The sequence below is a fragment of the Balaenoptera physalus genome (assembly GCF_965194825.1).
Source record: "Balaenoptera physalus genome assembly, chromosome: 10".
NCBI lineage: Eukaryota > Metazoa > Chordata > Mammalia > Artiodactyla > Balaenopteridae > Balaenoptera > Balaenoptera physalus.
The window spans coordinates 58511389-58536411 of NC_138889.1; the positions used below are offsets into that span (position 1 = coordinate 58511389).

Consider the following 25023-nt stretch of genomic DNA (forward strand, 5'->3'; position numbering starts at 1 on the left):
TCAGCCTGTCCAGAGGGGAGCTCACTCTCCCCTCCAACCCTGCTCCTCCTCTGCCTCCCGGCTCGGCCAACAGCACCACCGCCATCCTTCACGGCCGACCTTCACCACCGTCCTTCACCGCCGACCTTCACCGCCGACCTTCACCGCAGACCTTCACCGGGGTGGGACGCCGGGAGGCCTCCCTCTCCTTCATAACGATGCACTTCGCTCTGTGGGCCCGGCCACCTCCCTGGCCAGGCGCCTCCCCTCTGGGCTCCCAGCTTCCACACTGCCCCCTTCAATCTGTCCTCTACTGGGAACCAGAGTCAGCTCTTTGAAAATCTGACTGTGTCATCCCCCTCCTGAAAACCCTCAGGAGATTCCCCATGGCCTCAGGACAAAGTCAATATCCTTTCCCTGCCCACAAGACCTCAGAGCTCTGGCCCTGTTAGCCGCATCCCACAGCCAGAGGCTCCCTCCATATTAAACCTTCTGTTAAAAGCACCACGCTCCATCCCCTGCCCCCTCACCCAGCTACTGCCTGCTCATCCTTCAGGTCCAAATGGAGATGAGCGCTCCCCCCACAGGAAGCCAGACACCCTCATCACAGCCTCCATGGTCCCCTTCACTTGGCCCCCGACTCCTCCATAATTCTGGTTCAAGGCCTCTGCCCCCCAGCCTCACTCCTCTCTCTACCTGGGGCCCAATACTGTGCACGGTGCGTAGGACACGCTCAGCAAATGTTTGGCAAGTGAACGAATGAGTCACTAAATTAATGGATGGAGAAGAAATTCACTGCTGTCCACAGGAAACAGCAAGAAAAGGGGCTGAGGGGACAGGCCTGTCAGCAACACTGCGGCAGGCCTGCCTACGCTGACAGGAAGGATGGCCCGGGGCTGGGGCTAGTGGAAAAAGCACACAAGTGTGGGGAGGAATGCTATCATTTGTGTAGAAAAAAATTTTAATTATATATATATATAATTTAATATCATATATATCATGTATATATAGTCTTTCTCTTAGAGGATAGATAAGAAGTTAGTAGCAGTGGTTATCTCTGTGGCAGAAGGAATATTTTCCAATCTGTAGCACATATACCCATTTCAAACTAAATAATAAAAACGAAGCCTTTTCCTTCAACGAGAGGACCCGGCCCAGCAGAAGGACAAGGACACACCACCTGCCAGGAAGATCCCTGTCGGGCGCAGGACTTTGCAGCTTCCAGGCCATCTCTCCCTGTACTGTCAGAAGGCCACTGTGAGGTGCAGTCATGGTGCCCCTTCTCAGATGGGAGAACTGAGCCTCTGAGAAGGGGCGGGACTTGCCAAGGTCACACAGCAGATAAGCAGGGAGTGGGATGAAGGAGGGACCCTGGCACCAGAACCCCAGCTCTCGCCTCCGCACCTGGGCTCCCCCAAATCCCAGGAATTCACCTGTGAGACTGCGGAGCTGGCAGTGGGGGAGGTAAAAGAAGTGAGGGGCTTGGCCACTGCTGACAATGAGACTCAGGCCCGTCCTGCCTTTCTCTGGGCCTCAGCACCCATCCGTCCCCTGAGGTTCTAGGCACTGCTCCCTGAGGCCCTCTGGCTCTGTCTATCCAAGGGTTCATTGTCAGCAGAGAGTTAATGTCCAACTACCCAGCACAGGCCTCTTCTCAAGTGTCCATAATAAAGCCTGCCCTGTGGGCCCATGGGCTGGAGTAGGGAAGAGATAAGGATTATTCCCAAGCCAAGGACATAGTACACAGGTCCCTAGGGGCCCCCAAGTCCGCAGGTGGAGATCAAGGAGCCTCTCTTGGGCCAGAGACACACCCCAGGAGATATGGTAGGAATCCACCTCCTCCAGGAAGCCTCTGGGCCTGCTAGCCCTGGGGCCTCTCCCTTAGCAGGCCATGGAGACCAAGACATACATCTTAGACACATACACCTTCCCAGTGTCACAGAGGCACCCACCCCATTGTGCCAAAGGGACGGCTGAGACCAGAAATGGGTAGGGACTCCCTAAAGGCAACCTGTCAAGACCTGGATCCAGGCCTCCCAGCTCCCAGACCAGGGCTCCAGCCCGTGTTCAGCATCAGCCCTGCCACCTGTTGCCCGCAAGACCCAGGGACGACCCCTGGCCTCTGGGACCACCCAGTGAGAGGTTGCTAGGTGTCCTCTGAGGGCTCTGCCCCATGTAAGATGTCTTGGGCTGACTTACGGCCCTGGGGTGCTGTCCCTCACGCTCCTGGGGGCAGGCCAGCTGGAGCAGGCAAGCCCTGGGCAGACAGTCAGGGACAGAGCGTCCTCCGGGCCCAAGGCTGTGAGTGGCCGTGGTAATCTGAGGAAATCCTGGGTGCATGGGGGTGTGCCCAGGGTAACCCAAGCCATGAAGTGACCAGGGGTTGCCATGGTTAGGGACAGGTATGGTTTCTGGGTGGGACAATGGCCTGGCTGCTTCTTCAAAGCCCTGCTCTAATCCCACTTCATCCACCCAGTCACAGAATCATAGAGTCAGCAAGTCAAGGAAACCTTCTTGAGCCCTACAATTCTGGAGCACAGCTCCCCAGACCAACAGACACCCAGCATCTTAGGCCCACAGACTATCCAAGCTGGGCACCTTCCAGGTGCCATGACTTGATTTCCAGCCATGAGTCTCTGAAGGAGAAAGACAGCTCAGACCCCCCGTGTGGGCACCACCCCCATGCCCTCCCCACCCTCACCCGCGCCTCCTCTCCCTCACCCAAAAATCAGTCAGAAAGGCTACTAGTAAAACTTCTAATGAGCCAAATGGTGCAGATCTCAGAGTTCTCCGGAGAATCCACAAACCTCTAGAATTCTTTTCTTTGATCCCACAGTCAACCTAGGTAAGGCCTAATGTTCAGGCCGATTTCTCTGCTGGCTGCCAGCTAATCAGTCTACCCTCAAAACTTCACAAACAAGATTCACTGATCTCGGACTGTCTGAAGTTTTTTCCTCCCCTCTCCCTTTTGAATCCTGTTTTTGCCTTTGTTCTTTGATTCAGTCTACCAACCGACTCCCCCTCACTTACTAAGAACCAGTTTGCCGGCAAAATCACTAAACTACGCGCAAAATAACCAACTACATGCCTCTGAATTATTCTTAGACATTGTCCGCGGGGTTCCTGGTGGAAACAACTCCCACCTCACTCAGCTCCCCCCCCGTGAAGCTCACCCCCGAAAGGAGATTGTGTCAGGACATCAGCTCTGCAGTGGCCTCCCTGGGCAGGCAGGTAGGCAGGCTTCCACTCACCTCCAGACCCAAGTGTCAGACTCCACCCAGGCCTGGGTGGACGGCCATGGAGAGCCCCCAGACCCTCCTGTGTCCACCTGCTGTCCAGAGAGAGGAGGGAGGAGGGAACCGCCAAAAACTGGGGTGCAGACACCAGAGGGTCCCATGGGATATCTCTGGCCTGGGCTCAAGTCCTAGCTCCCCCCGCCATTGTCTAGGTGACACTGCTCACATCTGGAGGTGCCATTGTGCCCTGCCCCCTGGATGAGGAAAGGAGCTTTGTCAGTACTAAGGGGCTCCCTGAGAAAGCTGCTTGCTGTGCCTATGCAATCAACATACATCAAGGGCCCAAGCACAGCCTCTTCTTGGGAGCTTAAAGCTGCAGAAGGACCCAGAGTGGGGAGGCTGGCAGAGGGCCTCCAGAGAAGCTGAGGCACCACAATTCTAGGACTTCTGAGGGCCCGAGAGTTCCTTGTTGTGCTTCCTCAGGCTCCCTCAGACTCTCCCAGCTCTGTCTCCCTGGCTCCCCTTCACAGTCCTGACGAATCACTTACTTGGCACGGTCCTGCCTCAGGCCTTCTGTTCATGCAGTGCCCCTTCCTGAACGCCACCTCCACCAGCAGTCAGGAAGTGACCTGGGAGTGAGACCTCACTCCTACAGACCCTGCGGAACCAGCTCCGCACCTCTCTCAGACACTTATCACCCCACACCTCCCCTGAGCATGCCCAGCCTGGGGACCTGGCTCAGGGGGCTCCCTCCTGCTCTCTCCTTGTTGTACACCCACAGCTTCCTTCACCCCTGAGCTGCTTGGGCACACAGCTCTGGGCCTGGCTAAGCCTTATAGAGCCTCAGTTTCCCTGTCTGTAAAATGGGACTAGGTCCCAGTTCTCAGAGTGTGGTCCAAAGACGCCTGAGGGTCCCAGAGACCCTTTCAGGAAGTCCATAAGGTCTTGTCTTTTCCACCTCTATATCTGTGAGGCCAGATTTTCTTCATACACTTCAGACAAAACAATATTACATCAGTCTGGATGTGAAGCAGATACGAGAATCTGGTTGTCTTCTATTAAGTCAGATACTAAAAATATTTGAAAAAAATGTAAAACAATGCCCCTCTTCTTACTAATTGTTTTATGTTGGCAAATATATTTATTTTTCATAAAAATACATTATCCTGTAATGGATTTTTTTGTGGTTATTTTTAAATGTCTCAGTTATAATTTCTAATATGTTAAATATCAATAGATATAACCCACATAAACAAAAGCTCTTTGAGGTCTTCAATAATTTTTAAGAACATAAAGCGTTCCTGAGGCCAGAAAGTGTGAGAGTCTCTAGACTAAATGATCTTGATGGGCCCTTCTTGTTCTGATGGTCTCTGAGCTCACCTCTTGGGATCAGCTCACTCCTGGCTGAGTGAGATGCTCTTTATTTGTCCTCTTGAGTTTCAAGGTGGGGAAGTGTGGGGTGTGTGTATGACTGGTTCCAATTTCAAGGGTTTGGGGGATCAAGGAGCATGTCCATCCTCCATCCCCTTCAAGAGGACACAGACTTCCAACCCATCCTCTCTTGACCTTGAGGACCCGTGGCAGGTCCTGACCCCACAGCAAACCCAGGGAGAGCAGCAGCTCCCCCATCTCTGGGCAAAGCACTGAGCCTGTCACCGTCCCCTCCCTGGTCTGGCCTCCCAGCGGTTTCAGCCCTACGGAGGCACATGAACCTTTGGAAGAAACCTCCCCGTTCTCCAATCACAGACCACACAAGCCACAGCCCAGAAGAGAGGATGACCCACAGACCCAAGCGGCCGTGGGCGTGGGCTGAGTCCCTGGTCCCCAGTGGCCAGCTGCAGAGGCTGGGCAGGGCTGGCTGCAAGTCAGAGGGACTGAAAGTGGGCGGGGCTGCTGGCGGGGTCGGGGGGGCGGCACTCACGTAGATGAGATGGTCTCGGTATCTAATGAGCAGGTTGCGCAGGATGCCAGCTTCGTTCAGGTCCCCCAAGCGGATCATGTCCTCCACGCCGTGGACCGATGTGGGGTGCATGGGCTTGATGTGCCTGGCGTTCTGCGGGGAGATCCAGTGTTCCTGCGGGGAGGCACAGTGGCTAACGTAAGCTAGTTGCGTTCTCCTGGCTGCACTTTGCTAGGGAAGAGTCCCGGGAGGGACGGGAACCCCGGGTATCTGCGACCCCATAAGGGCCTCTCCTGTGGCCAAACACTATCAGTTCTACCACCTATGAGGATGTTAGCGCCCACCCCTACCCTTCATGGACCACTCTTAGGGGATTTTCTCTGCAGACCTAAGAGGTGGGCATGGCAGGGATTTTGGCCCTACCTTATGGTTGTCATAAAGGGGATTAGTCTCTCCAGTCACCTTACAGGATGGAGTGGAAAGTGTAATCATTGGAGTTAGACAGACTTGGCTTCAAATCCAAACTCCGACAAACAAATGCACAAAAATTATTCAGATAGTGTGATATTTCCTGCTGCCACGGGTGGCAGATGGTAGCACATCTGGGCAATAGCCTTGGTCTTTCAACAAGTTTGCAAAGCCGTGGTTTCCTCTGACCTCCCCCCAGGTGGTCTCCAGCACCCTCTACTCACAGTCCCAACTTCTCAGAGAAGTGAGAATCGCTCCTGTGCTCTGCAGTGTGGCTACAACCTGAGTCAAGCCTCCAAAGTCCCCTGGGGCCCCCTCCTTGTTCCCAAATGCCAGAACCCTGGGAGCCTCAGGACCAGGCAGAAAGCTGACTGGTTCCCCAGGCTGGGGTCGGTGGCTCCTCTGGGCTCCCACATACCCTAGGTCTCCCATTTCAAGGCAATGGTCACTGCCACTGTTGGAGCGCAGTTCTGGCCCTGACCCCTCAATTTTCCCCAAGGCTGGTTCCATGTCTGCTCTATCCCTGGTTCACAGTGCCTCATACAGGGGCCAGGCACAAATGACGTGGCAGGGAATCCCTGATGAGACAGATGGCCGGCTGGTGACTGCTAGGAACCAAGTCTGAATTAAAAGCAGAGTCCTAGTCATGGAGAGACCCCAGAAGTCCCCTATTCCAGCCCCCTCACATCACATGAGAAAATAGGATCAGAGGACCACGGCCCTCAGAGAGATGAGGGGCAGGCCAGCGATTGCTCATGACTCCAGTTTCCCTGGCATTTCATGGCACCTCCTGGGCCGGGGCATTACATTCCAGGTCAGGCCCTCAGAGAGCCCTGACATGAATGCGTCCGGTGGTGAGATCAAAGAACCTGCCTGGACTTTCCAATCCCGTGTGGAACATTCCTCTCTCCCACCCTATTTCTTGATAAAAGCTGATCCAATTGGAAAATTCCCTTTCCCTGACTCGGTCCTAAGCCCTGGAGTGGGCCAGAGGGGAGAGGACGCTGGGCAGGCTGTCTGCCTTCCCCGCTTGACCCCAACCTCTGGTCCCATAATTCCTCCCCAAGACACTTCGGCACAGAGTTAAGAGGTGGCTCAGCCAGTGTGAGACCTGTAGCCCTGTGCACATCACTTTGCTTTCCTGAACCTCTACAGCCTCATCTATGAAATGGGAATGAGATTAACAATCCCTTTTTCTTGGAGATGTTGGGCGGGTTAATTGATACAATAATGGCCAACCTTTGTTTCACTCCTGCCAGGTCTAAAAAGCACTGGTGCCTGGTAATTGCTCAACCAGTGCTGGGTATTATCACTTTAATGTTTTCTAGTTTTTGTTGCAAAAGAGATGTATGCTCTCATTTGTTCCTCTTAACATCGCATCATGGAATTACCAGTCCCGTTTTACAGTGAGGAGTCACATTGGAGAGGTAAAGTGGCGTGCTCAGTTAAATGGCAGAGCTGAGCCTTTCCCCACCCCTTTCCTGCATGGAAGGTCACCCAGCTGAGGTCAGCAGAGCTCAGGTCAATGTCCACAGACACCTACAGCACAGACCAAAGTGTAACCAGGGCAGAAACTGAGGCCTGGCCCTGAAGGCATACCAGTGAGAGACAGAGAGGGAACATGGACGATTCTAGGGCCTGGGGGCACATTTGGGAAAGAGCTGGCCTGGCACTGAGCTCAGAGAGGCAGGGACCACATGCTCTGTAGAGGAAGGGAAGGAGGGGTACATCTGGCAGTGAGAACAGCTTGGACAAGAGCAGAGCATTAGGACTCCAGTGAGGATTGGAGCCATGACCTTTCATTCATTCAGCAAGTCTTTACAGAGGACCTTCTCTAGGAGACCTTTTGCTGTCCTCTGGGGAACCAGATGTGATTCACCTGGTCCCTGCCCTCAAGCTGAGGGAGCCTGTGGGCAGACAGAAGGGTCAAAGATGATGGCCTGGAGGTGGGGTGGGGGGAGGGAGTGGGAGTAGGAAAGGCTGGTGAAAGGGGAGGCCAGAAGCCGCTATGGGCCCGATGCCACTGAAGCAAACCCAGCCCCCTAACCTGCTCCCAGCCAGCCAGCCACATCCCTCCCACCTCTGCAGCCCCCATTCTCAGGGGGCAAGTGGGAGGGGACCTCTGGGATCCGGTGACACAGTTACGGGACACCATCTGACGTGCAACATGACCCAGATGAAACTCAAGCCTGCAGGCAGAGTCCCTCGGCCCCACCCGCGGGGTCCAGGCTAGTTCGTGGGCCTGTGTGTGCTGCCAGCCAAATCCGTGCCCCCATTCTGAGGCTGCAACCTCACAGGGGCTTCCTAGGAGGCCCTGGAACTGGAGCCTCTGGAATGACGTTGCAGGCACTCCATTTCTAAAGCTCAGGGGACAAAAGTGTGGTTAACAGAACCTGAGCTCCAAAGTTGCCACTGAGATGCTGGGAGAGGAAACACCCACACAGAGCCCAGAGGCCCCGGATCCTGACCCCAGCACCATCCCTCACTAGCTGTGTGACTCGTCCTGAGGGTCCCTCTCTGGACTCCAGTTTCCCCTTGGGGTAACAGTTGCTGTCCTCCCTGCCTTTCACAGACACTGTGAGGACCTAAAGATAGAAGTTGGGTCAAAGGGCTTTGCAAACCCCAAGGCGGGTATCCCTGGGGGCTGCAGGGATAACAGTGATGTCCCTGCCTCCTCCACGTTCAATACCAGGCCTCCAGGGCCCTGAGCCCTCCCCTGGCCCTCAACAGAGCCTTCTTCTCCAAGTCACTGCGCCCTCTTTCACCCCCATCAAACTAAGAGGCTAAGATGGGGACTGTCTCTATGCCCCCAGCGCCGGCCACAGCATCAGGCACAACCCAAATTACGGTGGAACCTAATCTCCCTGGTCCTCCATGTCCCCACAAAGCTGTACATGTGCCCCTGCCACATACACACATGCCATGCACGTGCACACATGTCCAGAGTTCCCAGGCTTCCCCCCTGGGCCCTCATCAGGGCCACCTTCTCTAAGGCAGGACCCTGACTTAATACCTTTTCTTCCCTCCCCAAGGCCCCACTCTCACTGTCTATCAAACTTACACTTCCTGTGTCCCTTTCCTTCAGGGCCACAAGAGATAAAGGGTTCAACTGTTAGACTACTTCCAGGGCAGCGTCAGGGCGGACAATGAATTCGTGTGATGCCATAACCCAACAGAACGAGAGCGGGCATTTTCAGACTACCTCACCCTCTTCTGAGGCATTCACGCATGATCTCACATACGAATCAATAACCCTGTGAGGGTTCAGAAGGAGAAACTGAGGTTCAGAAGGGAAAGAGATTTGGCCAAGTTTGCATAGCTAGCAAGTGGGCAGGATGGGATTTGAATCCAGTCTGTCTGACCCGAAAGCACCCCTGTACCTGAGGAGCTCCCAGCCCGGTGCCACCCCCTGCCCCACTGTACACACCGGCATGCCCACACAGACACACATTTCTAATACCAGGCAGAATGGACTGAAGTGCTGGTGGAAATAGAACAGGTAGCCTGGGGCAAAAGGGGAGGTTCCCTCCCACGGGGGTGATGGGGAAAGCTCCATGGGGGAAGGGGGTTCTGAGAGGCAGAAGTGGGGCACAGGCACTGCCCCCATCCCCCTGAGGCAGGTCACTGCCGGGCCTCTGCCTCAGGTCACCTGTCAGCCTGTGTCCCCCCCAAGGCCTGGGGGCGGGGTGGCAGCGCGCTACTCACATTGCCTTCATCGTCCACCACCTGGATCTGTCCAGAGTCACAGAGCTTCACCACCGCCCCGATGGGCACATCAAACTCCTGCCCGGATCTCAGGTCCATCCAGACATAGTCCCCCTGCAGGTGAGAGTCCCAGGCCAGGTGAGCAGGGAAGGGGATTGGATACTCCTTCCAAGCAGTCCTGTGCCCACCCCTCCACCACCAGAGGCTCTTGTGCCAACCACAGAAGAGGGAAGAAAAGGGAACTGGCACTGTGGAAGCCATGGTGCCAGGCCCTGGGCTGGGCACTATGCAGTGTCATCAATCCCTCCTCTGGGGCAGCTGTTACTGTCCCCAATTTATAATGAGTAAGCAGAGGCTCAGAGAGGGGAAGAGCCAAGACCGCACAGCTGGGTAGCTTCAAGCCCGGGCCTGTCCAAAGCCCTGACCTCTCCCCAAGACTCTACATCCCACACATGTACAGCAGACTCACTGAGGTTTAGGCAGAAACACTTCCCCTCTGTCCTAAAGGAGGCGCACCTCCAGGACATTCAAACAGCCTCTGTCACCTCCTTGGTCAATGCCCACAGTCATAGTTATGACTTCCCTGCAGTGACGCTGCTCTGTGCCGGGCCCCATGATATATGTGGACATCGCTCTCAGCCACACTGTCTCCTGGCTTGTGGGGACATCCCGATCTGGGGCCGGGGGAGCATTATATTTGTGTCCCCTGCAGCGTTCAGCACAGGGCCTGGCTCCCACTACACGCTCAGTAAACATTCACAGAAGCCAAATCTACAACTCAGAGTCAGAAAATGGACTTAGAAAAACCACTTTTCAGCACTGATGCATTCAACATGCATGTACTGAGCACCTACTGGGTACAAGGCACTGATGGATCTAAATGCTGGGGATCGAGCAGTGCGCATGGAGTCCACATTCTAGTTGGGAGGAGACACAAAACAAACAACTGAGCAAGTACACGGTCACTTGGGATGGCGGTAGTGCTGGGATGGCAGTGAGCACACCGATGCTGGAGAAAGACAGAGCCGGCCAGCCGGAGACTCATTCACCCGGGAAGCCACTCTATGAAGGAAACCTCTGAGCTGAGACCTGAAGGGCGAAAAGCAGTCAGGCTAGGAAAGAGCAAGGGTAGAAATCTGGGCAGCGCAAATGATAAGTGCAAAGGCCCTGAGGCAGGAAGGAACCGCAAAGAGGTGGTTGTTGCAGGACCTGATGAGAGAGAGAGGTGGGCAAGATTCAGGACTCATAGACTCTTGTTGGCCTGGAGGTAAAAGTTTGAATTTTATTCTAATCTTTTTTTTTTTTTTTTAAGGACTTTCTTTTTTTTTTTTTTTTCCACTGCCAGTTACTTCTTTTTTTTTTTTAAATTAATTAATTAATTTATTTATTTATGGCTGTGTTGGGTCTTCGTTTCCGTGCGAGGGCTTTCTCTAGTTGCGGCAAGCGGGGGCCACTCTTCATCGCGGTGCGCGGGCCTCTCATTATCGCGGCCTCTCTTGTTGCGGAGCACAGGCTCCAGACGCGCAGGCTCAGTAATTGTGGCTCACGGGCCCAGTTGCTCCGCGGCATGTGGGATCTTCCCAGACCAGGGCTCGGACCCGTGTCCCCTGCATTGGCAGGCAGATTCTCAACCACTGCGCCACCAGGGAAACCCTATTCTAATCTTAATAAGAGTATTCTTTTGGGGTGGTTCCCAAGTTCCCCAGAAGGGTAAGAGAACCTAGACATCCTAATAAAAATATAACTTCCTATCAAGCGGCAGTTAGAAGCATAACAGCTGCTAAAACTGATTCACGATGAAATAAGTCCATGGGGATGGCCCAGGGGAAACAGCTCTGGGCTATGAGACTGGGATCCAGGACCCGCTTGGCCTCCAGTAAATCGCTGACCTCTTTGAGCTTCGGTTTCCACGTGCCTCAGTGAGTCGTGGGATTGGTGAGTCCCAAGGCCAACTCTTCACTGTTTCAGCCTCCTCCTGTTCCCATCAGAACCAACTACTTTTCAGCCAGAGCTGCTATTATGGGCCTTCACTTCATGCGAGGTTAGCACATGTTAGAAACAGGCTAGCTTCAAACCCAAGCTTTCTCCCAGAAAAAGTAAGAAAAATTGGAGAGCCTCTGGGATGGGAGGAGAACTCATGCGTTTGCTGAGCATCTACTGTGTGCCCAGGCTGCATGACTGCTTCCCATAGACTGTCCCATTTAATCCTCACGACTGCTTTAGTCCCAAGTCCAAGCTGTGCTTCCTGCCACACTCCTCGCCCTCTCTAAGTGCCAGCCCAGGACCACCTGACACACAGCTGCTCAGGCTGTTCTGTTCCACCTGCCCCCCATCTCACCCCACCTTTCCACTGAGTGGACACCCAAAGCAAATAGCAACTCTCCCCTGGCCCCTCCTCACTGCCCCACCTTCCTCCTCCTCCTCCCCAATCCCTGAAGAGTTAGTTCATTCATTCAGTACATATCTGTGGAGAGCCCGCTGTGGGCCAGTTTCACTCCAGACCCTGGGGACAGAGCAGTGAACAGACGGGAAAGCAGAGGGCCTAGTAAGGGCAGGCCCAGGTTGGAGCTAGACGAGGGGGCGCTTGGAGGATGTGGGCAGCACCAGGGCACACAGGGCCCTGGGAGCCATGGACAGAAGTTGGACTTTCTTTTAAGTAGGACAAGTAGCCACTGGAAGGTTTTAAAGCAGGAGAGAATGGCATGATGGATTTACATTTTCAAAACTTCCCCTGGCTGCTGTGTAAAGAACACAGGCTTTCCTCCAGTCTTCGGGGCCCCTGGGCTTGCCCCTTAACAGCCAGCACCACTCTGGGTCATTACCATGGGTGTCCACTCCCCCCTAGCCTGCAGCCCCCTGAGGGCAGGGCTGGTCTGACTCCCCAGAACCAAACATAGAGAAACAGTTTTTCTCTCAGTGAGACAGAGAATCAGAATGTGAAACAGTGTGTATGTGAGCATGTGTGTGAGTAGGTAAGAGGGAGGATGTGACAGAGTTCGTGTGTGAGAGAGAGAAAGAGAGAGACTACCTGATTCCCAGAGGCCAGCGGTGTCGGGCAGTGGCACCAGGACATTGCTCTATGCAAACTCAATACCCCTGCAACAGGCCAGGTAGTGACTTACATGCTTCCCTGTAATTAACTGTCTCATTGAACCTTATGACAACGCTTAGGCAGAGGATTCTCTCTCTACTTCATCTCCTCAAAGAGGTCAAGAAACATGCCCAAGGTCACATGGGTGTTTTGTGGTAGAGCCGGGAATGAAGCCCAAGCCTGGCAAACTCCAAATTCAGTGCTCTCTCCCTACATCCCCTGGGCCCCGCCCTGAACCCAGCTCTGTAAGCAGAACAGGAAGCACTGATAGGGTCCCTGGCTGGAGATGGTTCGTGGACCCAAAAGGCAAACTGGAAGCTCCAGCTAAGGGCAGCAAAGCAAACAGAAATGTCTAGAACCCTCCTAGCCAAGGACTGTCACCAGGAGGGTGGTGACTTAACTTTCTCTTCTCTTGGTCTGAACTAGAGGAAAGAGGCTAAAATGGCAGCTAAGAGGCTTCAGGGAGGAATCTGGGGCCTGAGAACCTCTGAGGGGGACAGGTCCCATGGTCCCATGGAAAGTACTTGGGGCATCAGAATGCAGCTGGGTTGTAAGGGTCTCCATTTTACAGATGAGGAAACTGAGGCCGAAAGAGAGAAAGGGATTTGGCCATAGTCACTCATCAAATCAGTGACTGATGAGACTGTGAGCATCTGCAGGGCAGAGCCTGAACCAAAAACAGGGTAGGTCAGGAATCGCTGGATGGGTGAAGGAAGGAGCAGAGGAAGGAAGATGTGAAAGAACATGACACTTTTTTGAGGGGCAGGAGGAGGGAGGAGAGGGAAGGGGCACTAGGCTCAGGTCTAACCCCACCAGCCCCTCCCCACAGCCGGATTCCAGGCAGCCCATGACTGTATCTGGCCCCATTCCTACCACCCCACTGTGAGGGGTGCCCCACTAGGGACCTCACCCAGAATCAAAAGTTCCATTTGTGTAGACACCTGCCTCTGTGTGGCTGTGTAACCTGGGGCAAGTTCCAGCTTCTCTGCTGTCAGTTGAGTGGTTCCCAGTCCCAGAACGGTGAGTTCCTAGATGGATTTGCCTAAATGTTCTCAAGGGTACCCCACAACCCTAGTGGGGGCTTCCTCCAGGGAAGCTGGCCCACATCCACAATGAACACAAGGTAAAGAGTTCTGGGTTCAGGTCCCAGTTCTGCCACTAACGCTGTGTGACTCTGGGTAAGTCTTTCAGTCTCTCTGAGCCTTAGAGTTCAACAGCCTTAAAATGAAAGGAGTCAGTGTTTGTGAAGATGAGAGACCCATGCAAAGGGAAGTTGTCCTTGATGTCCACCCACCTTCCCTCCTAGGCATGAGCCCAGGATCAGAGCAATATCAACTCCCTGCAGGGCCTTAGCCTTATATGCCTCTTTCCTCCTCTGGGGCAGCGCCTGAGGTTCAGTCCCCGTTTGTGCAATGAAAAGGAGTCTGTCTCAGGACACTCCCCCCACCCTCACTTATCCTCATAGTCACTCCGGGACATGAGGAGGGGACCCGCGGGCCATGCTTTCCTTCTACCAGCCAGTCAGCCAGTCCACAAACGTCTCCCCGAGCCCCCTCCGTGCACCTGGAGTCACTCCTTGCTCTGGACCCGGGCAAGGGCAGGGAAGCCCCTTCCCGGCGCTGGCCCATCCACCTCCCGTTTTCCAGCTGCACAAGCTCCCCGCCCAGGCAGGGGCAACGGGGGGCCAAGTTCCCACCAGGCGTCTAGGACCGCGCGGCACCAGAGGCCTCAGGTGTGCGTGCACCCTGGGGCTTTGAGACCCTGCGGCCCGCCTGGCTCCAGACAGGCGGGGAAACCGAGGCCCAGGACCGGGTCCGCGGGGGGCGTCCTCCCCCTCCCGACCCGGGCCTCACCGGCAGGACCGCGTATGTCTTCAACGCCTGGTTCAGGCTACGCACCAGCGCCCACTTGCCCGGCTGCTTGGCGCGCGCCTCGGCAGGGTCGCCGGGGTCGCCGGGGTCAGCGGCGTCCGCGGGGTTGGCGGGGTCTGCGGGATGGGCAGGGGGCTCCATGGCGCGGAGGGCCTGGCGGCGGCTACGGTGGCAACACTTCTCGAGCTCCCTAATTCACCTAATCCCGTGCGCGCCGCCCGCCGGGGAACCCTAAACCCGGCCATCTGCCGCGGGCCCATGGCAACGGCGGCTTAGGTGACGCCCGCGGGCGGGAACGAGGAGGGGGCGCCCGCGCCGCCCCAGCCCCCTCCCATCCTGGCGCGACCCCAACACCCAACATCGCCGGGGCTTCCGGGCCCGCCTCACCAGGACCTCAGCGAGCGGCACCCAGGAACCGAGCTGCGGGCCTCGGCAAAAACGAGGCACCTGGAACCTCACCTTGACCGCAGTTTTGGAGAAAAGCAGTATGTTTTCTACGGAAAGAAACGTGGGGATGTTATGGAGTGGAATACAATAAACTTCGTAAAGTTTTTAAGACTAAAGGGAAGGTGCGTCAACTATCTTTCTGGCCCACTGGCTGCCTCTGGGGAGTGAGGGCAGATAAAAGCCTTGAGGTTGGGAGGGGACTTTATGGGGAAAGCCCTGGAAGAGTCTGTCTCTGGTCCTCACCCAGCCTCTGAGGCCAGCCAGCTGGTGATCTCCAGGTCAAAGAGGAGGCACCGAGGCCTAAAGGAGGGGTGTCCCCTCGTTCCCCAGGACAGCAAGTCACCCCTAATGGCTCAGCGCTCACCCCACAGTGGGCGCCAAGCTGGGCTCCTGTGTCCTGGCAGCCACACAGGACTGGGTGCCAGCTTGGGTCTGTGCTGGGCCGCAAGCCACAGTGGCCACTGTCCCATCCTGAAGGCGTGGAATGCCCGGGCCCTATGACTCGCCTCCTACACCTGCCTTCTTCTCTCTCCCTACTTATCTTTATCCTCTCCCCTCTTTTCTCCTATTCTCTCTTCAAGGTCTCATTTTTGGCCCTCAGTGTTGTCTGAAATCCTGGAAGACCCAACTTTCTGTCCTAGAGAAGCAAACCACAGCGGGGAGTAGAGGGAATGACAAGGGAGGAGACAGTGATGCCTCACACAGAACTCGGAGCTGCCCCTCTGGACCTGGGCTTCCTTCTACCCACCCACCCCCTCTTCCAGCCTCTAGGACCCAGCTTTCTGCCACCCAGCACACAGCTGACTGTCGGCAATGATTCCCACCCATTTCCTGTGCCCTCTCAGGGACCCTGCTCTCAGAAGGGGTCCTTTCCAGAGTTAAGCCCAGAACAAGCACACCTACCCCAGCCTACCCTCCTAGGAGAGTCCATGCGAACAGGAACCAGACCCTCAGACCCAGGGAAGTGCTAGAGTTGGGCTTCCAGGCATCCTTCCATCTGTCTATTTTAAAAACCTTCACAGGGACTCCCCTGGTGGTCCAGTAGTTAAGAATCCGCCTTCCAATGCAGGGGACATGGGTTCGATCCCTGGTCAGGGAACTAAGATCCCACATGCTGCAGGGCAACTAAGCCAGCACGCTGCAACTACTGAGCCCAAGAGCCACAACTAGAGAGCCCGTGTGCCACAACTACAGAGCCCATGTGCTCTGGAGCCTGCACACCACAACTAGAGAGAAGCCCACACACCGCAACGAAAGATCCTGCGTGTTGCAACTAAGACCCACACAGCCAAAAATAAATAAATATTTTTAAAATTAAAAAAAACCAAAAACCTTCACAGGCTCAGGCTAAAGCTTAGGGGACACCGTCCTCAGAGCTTCCAGCCTGGGGGTGGATAGACCCAGACACAGATAAGGATGGTACCACCAGATAAGGGACAGATTAGCCCTGGAGAGACAGGATAGCATGGCTGCTATGAGGTTGGACTCTGGAGCCAACACTGGTTCAATGATGACAAGGCCATTCACATGCTGTGTGACCTTGGGCAATTTCCTCAACCCCCATGTGCTTTTGTTTTCTCATTTGTCGGATAACAGGATAACAGTACGTCATTAGGTGCTTGTGAGGGTTAAACAGGTTGTGTGTAACTCACTCAGATCGGTGCCTGTTAGAGCAAATGCTGTGTGAGTGTTAGTTATTATTAACTGAGCAAGTCATGTTGTTGTGGTGTTGTGATTATTTAGGCAGATATGAGGGAGAAGGGTGTTCCAGAAAAGAGAACAGCAAAGCACAGAGAAGCAGAGGTAAGAAGGAAAAGATGGTAAAACAAGTCTGGTGGATGGAGAGAGGCCCCCTGAGAGAGACCTACTAAAGTACTGAGAGACTGGCCCTCCCTGACCCAGACCCACTGCTCAACACCCTGCACCCAGGCCACCCCTGAGATGAAGCCTAGGAGTAGGTCCCTTCCCTGCAGGTGGCTGCACACCAGGTCTGGGAGGCAGGTCTAATGCCCCCGGGACCCACTCTGGCATCACACCAGACTCTCTCCCAGAGCCAGGGCTCACTGCTCCCCCAGCCTTGTCTCCTGCTGCCTGGCCACACAGGACAGGGCCTCCTACCTTTGCTTATGCTGAGTCCTCTGCTAGGAATGCTCCACCTCCACCATCCTCTTCCCTGCCCCCACTTAGCCACCAAGGCTCCACTTAGCTGTGTGCCCCCTGGTCCCCACACCTCACTACCTTCTTTTCTCTACTCCCTTCATGCCTCACACCCATAGTGCTGCTGTCACCTCCACCATACCACCATCTTGTCCAATTCTGGCCACCCATTTTACATATGGGGAGACTGGGGTTCAGAAGGGGCAAAGGGACCTATCCAAGTATACATAGCAAGTTGGAACAGAAAAGCTTTCAGGAAATAACTGTGCCAGTTGTCATCAGCAAGTGATATCAGCAAAGAGTAGAGAAGTCTGCCAAGAACTCTACAGAAACACCAAAAAACATAGCAAAAATAGTCAGAGTCAACTTTACTGGAACTCTAGAAAATATGCAAAGGTTTACAGTAACCATTTGAACATTTAAGGAAGAGGAAGATGACTGAAACCCCACAGGAGAGCTTTGTGGTACTTTAACCTACCCATCCTCCCTCACCCCCCACCTTGAGGATGGCAGCCTGTATCCCTGGTGTGGGTTGTTGGGGTCAGAGGGAGCAGAACAGACTTTGTTATCAAAGAATTATGATGGTTTTAACCTGTCTGGGGGATCCCTGAAGGAATAATGCTAAAGGTTTGTCTTTATTCCCTAACTAGGGACCCCAGGGTAGAGAAGTAGCTATGGAGGGCATTGGTCAAAAACATCCAAAGGCAAATGAACTACCCACTGCCACCTGGGGAAAAAAATAATCAGTTGGAGCAAACAATAGACACTCCAAAAAGCCTGGAAGAAAGGCAGGGGAATGAGATGCACCAGGGAAAAAGGGCTTTGAAAAAGCTTCAGCATATACTGGGGAATCTAGAAGACCACGTACACGTACCCAGGGTTGGACAAATGTTCAGAAAAAGCATGAGAAACCCTAAGCTCTCACCTCTGACTGACCTCAAGCTCCATGCAGACAGGGAGTGAAGGCTAAGTCAGAGTTGTAAATGTCCTGACTGAGCATTGAAGTCATGCACCAACACACACACGGCCCAACTGCAAAGTCTGAGATTTTTTTTATTTGTTTTTTTTTTTCCAGGGGTTTTAGAGACTTCAGTGACCACACACAACAAAGAATCTAGTCTTCACAAAAAAAAAAAAAAAAAAGTTTAGAAAAGTCACTCAACAAAACTACAATTCACAATAAGCAGCAACAACAAACCCTGGGGAGGGGGAGAATCTGACTTCTGGAGTTATCACATTACAATAATCAAAATGTCCAGTTTTCAACAACAATAACAAAAAAAAAACTATGAGACTTGCAAAGAAACAAGAAAATATGGCCCATTCATAGGAAAAAAAGAAATTAATAGAATCTTTCCCTGAGGAAGCAGAGACACTGGACTTAATAGAAAAAAACTTTAATCAACTGTTTTAAATACGCTCAAAGAACTGAAGGAAACCAGAACAGCATCTCACCAAGTACAGACTATCAATAAAGAGACAGGAATTATAAAAAGAGACCAAATAGAAATTCTGGAGTTGAAAGGTACAATAACTGATATGAAAAGTTCACTAGAGGGGTCAACAGCAGATTTGAAAGGGCAGAAAGAAGAAGCAGCAAACCAAAGATAGCTTAATTGAGATATCCAGGCTAGGGAGCAGAAAGAAAAAAGGATTAAGAAAAATGAGCCGAGACTAAGAAACCTACAGGACCCCATCAGGTGGACCAATATAAGCACAATGGGAATCCCAGAAGGAGAGGAGAGAGAGAGGCAGAAAGAATATTCAAAGAAATAATGACCCCAAATTCCCCAAACTTGATAAAAGATATGAATCTACACATCTAAAATGCTCAATAAATTCCAGGTAGGATAAACTCAAAAAGATCCTCACTGAGACACATTATAATCAAACTATCAAAAGACAGACAAAAAGAGAATCTTAAAAACAGTGAGAGAGAAATGACTCATCATATACGAACGATCTTCAATATGATTAATTGCTGATTTCTCATCAGAAACCATGGAGACCAGAAGGCAGTAGGATAATATATTTAAAATGCAGAAAGGAGAAAACCACATTTCCAACAAGAATGCTGTATGTGGCAAGAATATTCTTCAACAGTGAAAGAGAAACTAAGATATTCCCAGATAAACAAAAACTGAGGGAGTTGGTAGCTAATAGACCTGCTCTACAAGAAATGCCAAAAATAATCCTTCAGGCTAAAATTAAATGACACTAGACAGTAACTCAACACCATACAAAGAAATAAGAACCCAGTAAGGTAACTACAAAGGTAAATATAAGAGCCAGCCTTATTGTTATCTTTGGTTTGTCACTTCTCTTTTTTCCTATGTGATTTAAAAGACAAATGCATAAAATAACAATTATAAATCTATGTTAATGGGCACACAGTGTATAAAGATGTAATTTCTGACAATAATATTGTAAAGAGAGAGGGATGGAACTGTATAAGAGCAGAGTTTTCATATACTATTGAAGCTAAGTTGGTGTTAACCCTCACTAGATTGTTATAAATGTAAGGTGTTAATTGTAAACCCCAGAGTAACTACTAGGGAAAAAAAAAAAAAAAAATATATATATATATATATAGAGAGAGAGAGAGAGAGAGAGAGAGAGAGAGGGAAATGAATGAGAAGGGAACCAAAACAGTAGAGTGGGGGAAAAAATCAAACACAAAAGAAGGCATCATAGAATAGAATCTAAAAAAAAAAAAAAGATACAAATGAACTTAAATACAAAACAGAAATAGACCCACAGACATAGAAAACAAACTAACTACGGTAACCAAAGGGGAAAGGGGGGGAGGGATAAATTAGGAGTTTGGGATTAACAGATACCCACTACTATTTATAAAATAAATAACCAACAAGGACCTACTGTATAACCCAGGGAACTATACTCAATATTTTGTAATAACCTATAAGGGAAAAGAATCTGAAAAAAAAAAAAAAAATATATATATATATATATATATATATATGTATTATATAACTGAATCACTTTGCTGTACACCTGAAACTAACACAACATTGTAAATCAACTATACTTCAATTTAAAAAAAAAGAAGTCAATATAGAGGAGTTGACAGGGGAAAGATATGACATATTAAAAAAACAGCAAAATGGCAGAAGTAAGTCTTTAAATGGAAATGAATTTAACTCTCCAATTAAAAGGTAGAGGTTGTCAGAATAGGTTTTAAAAAAATAACACATGATCCAACTATATGCTATCTACAAGAGACTCACTTTAGATCCAAAGACACAAATAGGTTGAAAGTGAAAGGACAGAAAAATATACTCCTTGAAAACAGTAACCAAAAGAGAGCTGAGGTGGCTGTACTAATATGAGACAAAACGGACTTTAAATCAGGAATTGTTACAACAGACAAAGAAGAACATTATATTTTAATAAAAGATTTAATCCAACTGTTATCAACAGTCCACAGATTTATCTTCAAACTTCACTCTGATCCATGAATCTGGGCAAAGTACATCTAGTCCCTACACTGGCCTCACCACAGAGCCAGAAATCACATCTTACCGAAGCACAGCAGCCTTCCTTGAGGTCCTAAAGAAGCGGGTCACGTGTACCACAGATCTCTGGGTTCTCACAAGCACCAGCTAGCTTTGCAACGTGGGGCAAGTCCCTCCTCCTGAGACCACAGCCCCCCATCTGTATGTGAGGGGCTACCACAACAGCGACAGAGCCTTCCCTGACATCACCACCCCACCCTGCCGTACCGCAGGCGGGGCAGAAGCCTCCCCCATCCCCAGGCTCCCTCCCACCCTACTCCACCCCCAGGACTCCTGCTATCACAGTTCCGCTCATGGGCACCCTTGCTGTGTTTCGGAGCTGCCTCCCCCTTTGGTCTGGAAACTCCTCCAGGACAGGGAGCAGTCAATTTATCTCTGCATCCTTTGTGCCCAGCCCGGTACAGAGAAGGGGCTGAGTGCCACTTTGCTGGGTGGGTGAGTGAGAACGTGGCTGGAGGAGGTGGCTTCTGGCACACTAGGAACCTCCAGACACTCCCACCCTACTCCCAAAGCCATCAACATGATGGGTCTGCCCAGACTACCACAGGGTCCCTAGGAAAGAGCTCACGCTCTGCGAATGCCACCCAGCAGTGGAAGTCGGACCTCCTCCCCTGAGCCCCGTGCCTACTCCTTGTGCCACAGCCCTGTGCCCTGCACAGCAGCCCCTTCCCAAGGTCTCCTCTCCCTGCATGCTGCCCCCCTCACCAGCATGGCTCCCTATCCTGTCTGGACCTGCCCCAGCTCATGTCTAAATTACCCTATCTGGGACATATATACGCTGCCAAATGTAAAATAGCTAGTGGGAAGCAGCCGCATAGCACAGGGAGATCTGCTCGGTGCTCTGTGACCACCTAGAGGGGTGGGATAGGGAGGGTGGGAGGGAGATGCAAGAGGGAGGAGATATGGGGATATATGTATATGTATAGCTGATTCACTTTGTTATACAGCAGAAGCTAACACACCATTGTAAAGCAATTATACTCCAATAAAGCTGTTAAAAAATAAATAAATAAAAGCATAGCTGAAATGAAAAAATAAAATAAAATAAAAATAAATTACCCTATCTGGGCTTCAGTTTCTTCACCGGCAATATCGGCACAAAGATCCCTACCCTACAGCCTTATGGCAATAAAATGAGATCATGTGTAGAGAGTACCCGGCACATAGTAGGACCAATGTGGATGCTACTTTTGAAGAATTAGAACCCTCAACAAATGAATAATATCTTTTCATAATGAAGAGATTTGGATTCTGAGCACAACTTTATGAAGGTGTTTTCTGCACCTGGTACTCTGTGGGGCTCAGAAAGGCTGGCATGATCGATGAATGGAAGGAATGAGGGAGGGATGGGTGAGTATCTGTCACTGATATGTCCCACACTGGGCCACTCTACACATGGGGCAAGAAACATCATATTCTCTGAGGTCTCCTCAAAGAATTTATCCCAAATAAATATTTATGCCAAGTAAAGTGAAAGAGAGAAAAGAACGGGAAATTCTCATACACAGGAACACTATTGATATGACTTTAGTAGTAGTCGCCACAGCCGTTAAACTCTTTTGAGCTGTGTCCAGCATTGGGCTGAGTGCTGTATATGTGTTACGATATTTTGTTCTCCAACAACCCTTTGAGGTAGGTATCATGCTCGCCCCAGCCCCTCGGACAAAATGAGGCTGAAATCACAATCGTTCATTCATTCGGCACAGAGCTCCATCTCTGAGTGGGCTGGTGCTGGAGCTGAGGAGGCAGTGGGGAGCAGGATGAAGGCTGTCCCCCGTTTCTGGGCTCACCAGGAGGCCCCAGGATCGCAGGCGTGCGATCAGACTCTAATGTGGGCAGAGGAGGGAAGGGTCCCAAAGGGAGTCGTGGCCACAGCGAGGACTTAGAAGTCAGCCAGGGAAAGAGGGACCAAGTGCTCGGGCAGACCGACTGTCTTTCAGGACAGGGAAGGGGTGGCGGGAGGAGGCGGACCTGGTAGGCAGGTGAAAGGCAAGCATTCTGATTGAACCCCCCGTGGCATTTCATCTTCACAACAACCGTCCTAGGAAAGGAGGGTTTTTATCCTCGTTTTACAGATGAGGAAACTGAGGCTCAGGAAGGCTGAAGGACGTGCGTGCCCCAGGTCCGCACATTTATCAACAGCAAAGCCCAAGATGAGCCCAGGGCTGCAGGCTCTGCCTGTGGCACTGCGTGGCTGGCTGGCTCCCCAGAGCTGGGATTTCATTCAGGACCAAAGAAGTAACAGAAATGTGCTTTCTGTGTGAGGGGTGGGCAGAGCCAGGTCCACCTGCTCCCAGCAGAGGCTGCCAGACGAGATGGGCCGGCGTTCAGGGGGGCTGGTTGGAGGAGGGTGAACAGCGAGTCAGAGGCCTCCTGAGGGAAAACGGCTGTGGGAGCTACGAGTGTCCCAGGCCCTCCCTCTGGGGTCTGCAAATGTCCCCATCCACCCAGCCCCGCCTGCAGCCCAGGCCCTGGCACCCTGCAAACACTCAGTGACAGTGACTTTTCCTTCTGTGTTTGGTCTTGGCCATCTCTGATGGGCCTTTGAAGAGGCTCTCAGGCCAAGGGGCTCTAGAGGGGGACTCCTCCAGCCCCAGGACAGAAGACTGTCTGTCCTGACCCTGCCCTGACGCCTGCCTTCTCACATACACACGTCTACATAACTCACACTCAAACACGCAGCTGCAGGGCACGGCTGCCCATTGGTCCCACATGGTCCTGGAGGACATGATGCCACTGGCCAAGCCTCCACAGCACACACCCCTACCAGCCCAAGGGCCTGGTGCCAGGCCGACCTGGCTCAGGGCCCACATTCCTGGATCTGGAGACCAGGAGCTCATTAGAGCCTCAGGCTGATCACGGGGAAGGGCTGAGGGTCAGGGGCCACTGTGGCCCTGGGAAGGAAGGGGAGCTGGAGGACTCAGCCGGGGGCAGCACCTCTGCTTCTTCCCCATATTACCCTCGGGGCCTGCAGCTCTGGCCACGTCATCCCCCATTCACTGCTCCCCAGTCAGGCTCGAGGCCCTTCCTGGTCTGGCTTCAATAGACTTGCCAACTTCGTCTTCCCTTTCCCCAAGGGCTTCTCTACATCTGGGCCTTTGCACATGCTGTTCCACTGCCTGGACTACCTGGGGATTCAGAGATGTATATAAATAAGTAATTTCTGACCAGTGGGGTGAGTGCAATGAGAAAGGGAGGCCCCAACAGACACATCACAGGGAGAATGGGCCCTGAGAGAGTCAGGGAAAGTTTCACACCTGGGTTTTGAAGCATAGATAGGAGTTTTCTAGAAGAAAGGATTAGGGAGGGGATTCTACAGCTAAGAACATGGATAAGAGAATATGGGATAGGGAAGGATGAGCCACCCAACAGGGTTATTCCTGATAGAAAGATGAAGGAGCCCTCACCTGCTGAAGAATCACCATTGTCCTTGGTCAAATGCTCCTACTGCCCGCCTGGCCAGACACAGTTCTGCAGGGAGAGAGACCATGTCAAGCCTCTGAGCCAGCCAGCCCTGGAAGCATTGAGCCTGGCTGGGGTCACCTGGGCTCTTCCCAAAGCCCCAGCCCCTCCTCCCTGAGGAACCCTCCCTGGCTTCTCTCCCTCTGGTCACAGCCCAGCCTGTGTGACCTGAGCCTCTGCCACCATCACCAGTTCCACTGCCCAGAGCAGCTGAGCTCCTTTTTTACTACTGTTATTCAGAGATTCCCAAAGGGCTCCTAAGAAGTAGAAAGTCTAGCCCCCTCCCCTGGACATATGGGCAAAGGGGCCCAGAGAGGGACCAAGACTTGCCAAAGGTCACACAGCAGGGCAGGACAAATTCAGGACTAGGACTTGGTCTCTGGCCACCCAGCTCAGAGCTGCCCCAGGAATACAGGTGACAGGGACAGCCTGGCCCAAGAGGAGGGTCAGGCTGAACATGACCTGCTCATGGCACGCCATGCCTAAAACCCTTCCAGAGCACCCCCGGCCTTCAGGATGGGGGCTCTAATCCCTCCCCCATCTTGCGTTTAAGGCCCAGCACTATGCGTCTCAGTCTTGCCTCTCTCTGCTTTCTTCCTTCTCCACCCCTGCCCTTGGGCCATTCTCAGCACTCACTCTTCCTGAAATATGCTAGCCCTTTTTATACTTCTTAGACTTTGTATACACTGGACCCTCTGCCTGGAATTCTGACTAATAAATTCCCACCTATGCTTCATGGCTCAGTTTAGATGGTACCTCCTCCAGGAAGCCTTCCCTGACTGTCCCCAGCCTGCCAAGAGCCCCGATATTTCCCTCTATCCAGCCCTGACTATATGCGTTTGTTGTCTGGTCAGGGTCTGTCCCCACCTCTGCTTCCAAAGTAAGGGAGTTGATACAGGGTAGGGTGTGGGGCTCAGCCATCACCTCACACAGCACAGGGTCAGGCCCAGGGACAGCTCAGGAAGGACTCGTGGGACTGAGCGTGGTGATCAAAAGCAGCCCCAGCCCATCGGCCCCGGCATGAGGCCCCTCTGGCCCCCTACCTGCCTCCCAGGATGAGCATCAATTTTTCACAAGGTCCATTCAGAGGCGCTGGGGCATTTGATCCTCTGCCCATGACACTACCTGACACCTGAGCCTTGACCCCTGCCCTGGGGCTCCGGGATACAGC

At 52.4% G+C, this 25023-nt stretch overlaps 1 protein-coding gene across 7 annotated transcripts in view; it reads right to left on the reverse strand.

Annotated features, from left to right (window-relative positions):
- The window catches only part of MYO7A (myosin VIIA), a 107554-nt gene that overhangs the window by 81536 nt on the left and 995 nt on the right, over positions 1 to 25023 (reverse strand). The window contains exons 2-4 of one of the 7 annotated variants that reach the window (XM_082410305.1): positions 23798 to 23861; positions 9289 to 9402; positions 5137 to 5289 (exon numbers count right to left, since the gene is read on the reverse strand). In XM_082410305.1, coding sequence (XP_082266431.1) covers positions 5137 to 5289; positions 9289 to 9402; positions 23798 to 23815 — 285 coding nt within the window. In that variant the 5' untranslated portion in view covers positions 23816 to 23861. Of the gene's footprint in view, positions 1 to 5136; positions 5290 to 9288; positions 9718 to 20397; positions 20553 to 23797; positions 23862 to 25023 lie in introns of those variants that run through there. The other 6 variants (XM_082410307.1, XM_082410306.1, XM_082410308.1 and 3 more) reach the window with 6 other exon arrangements.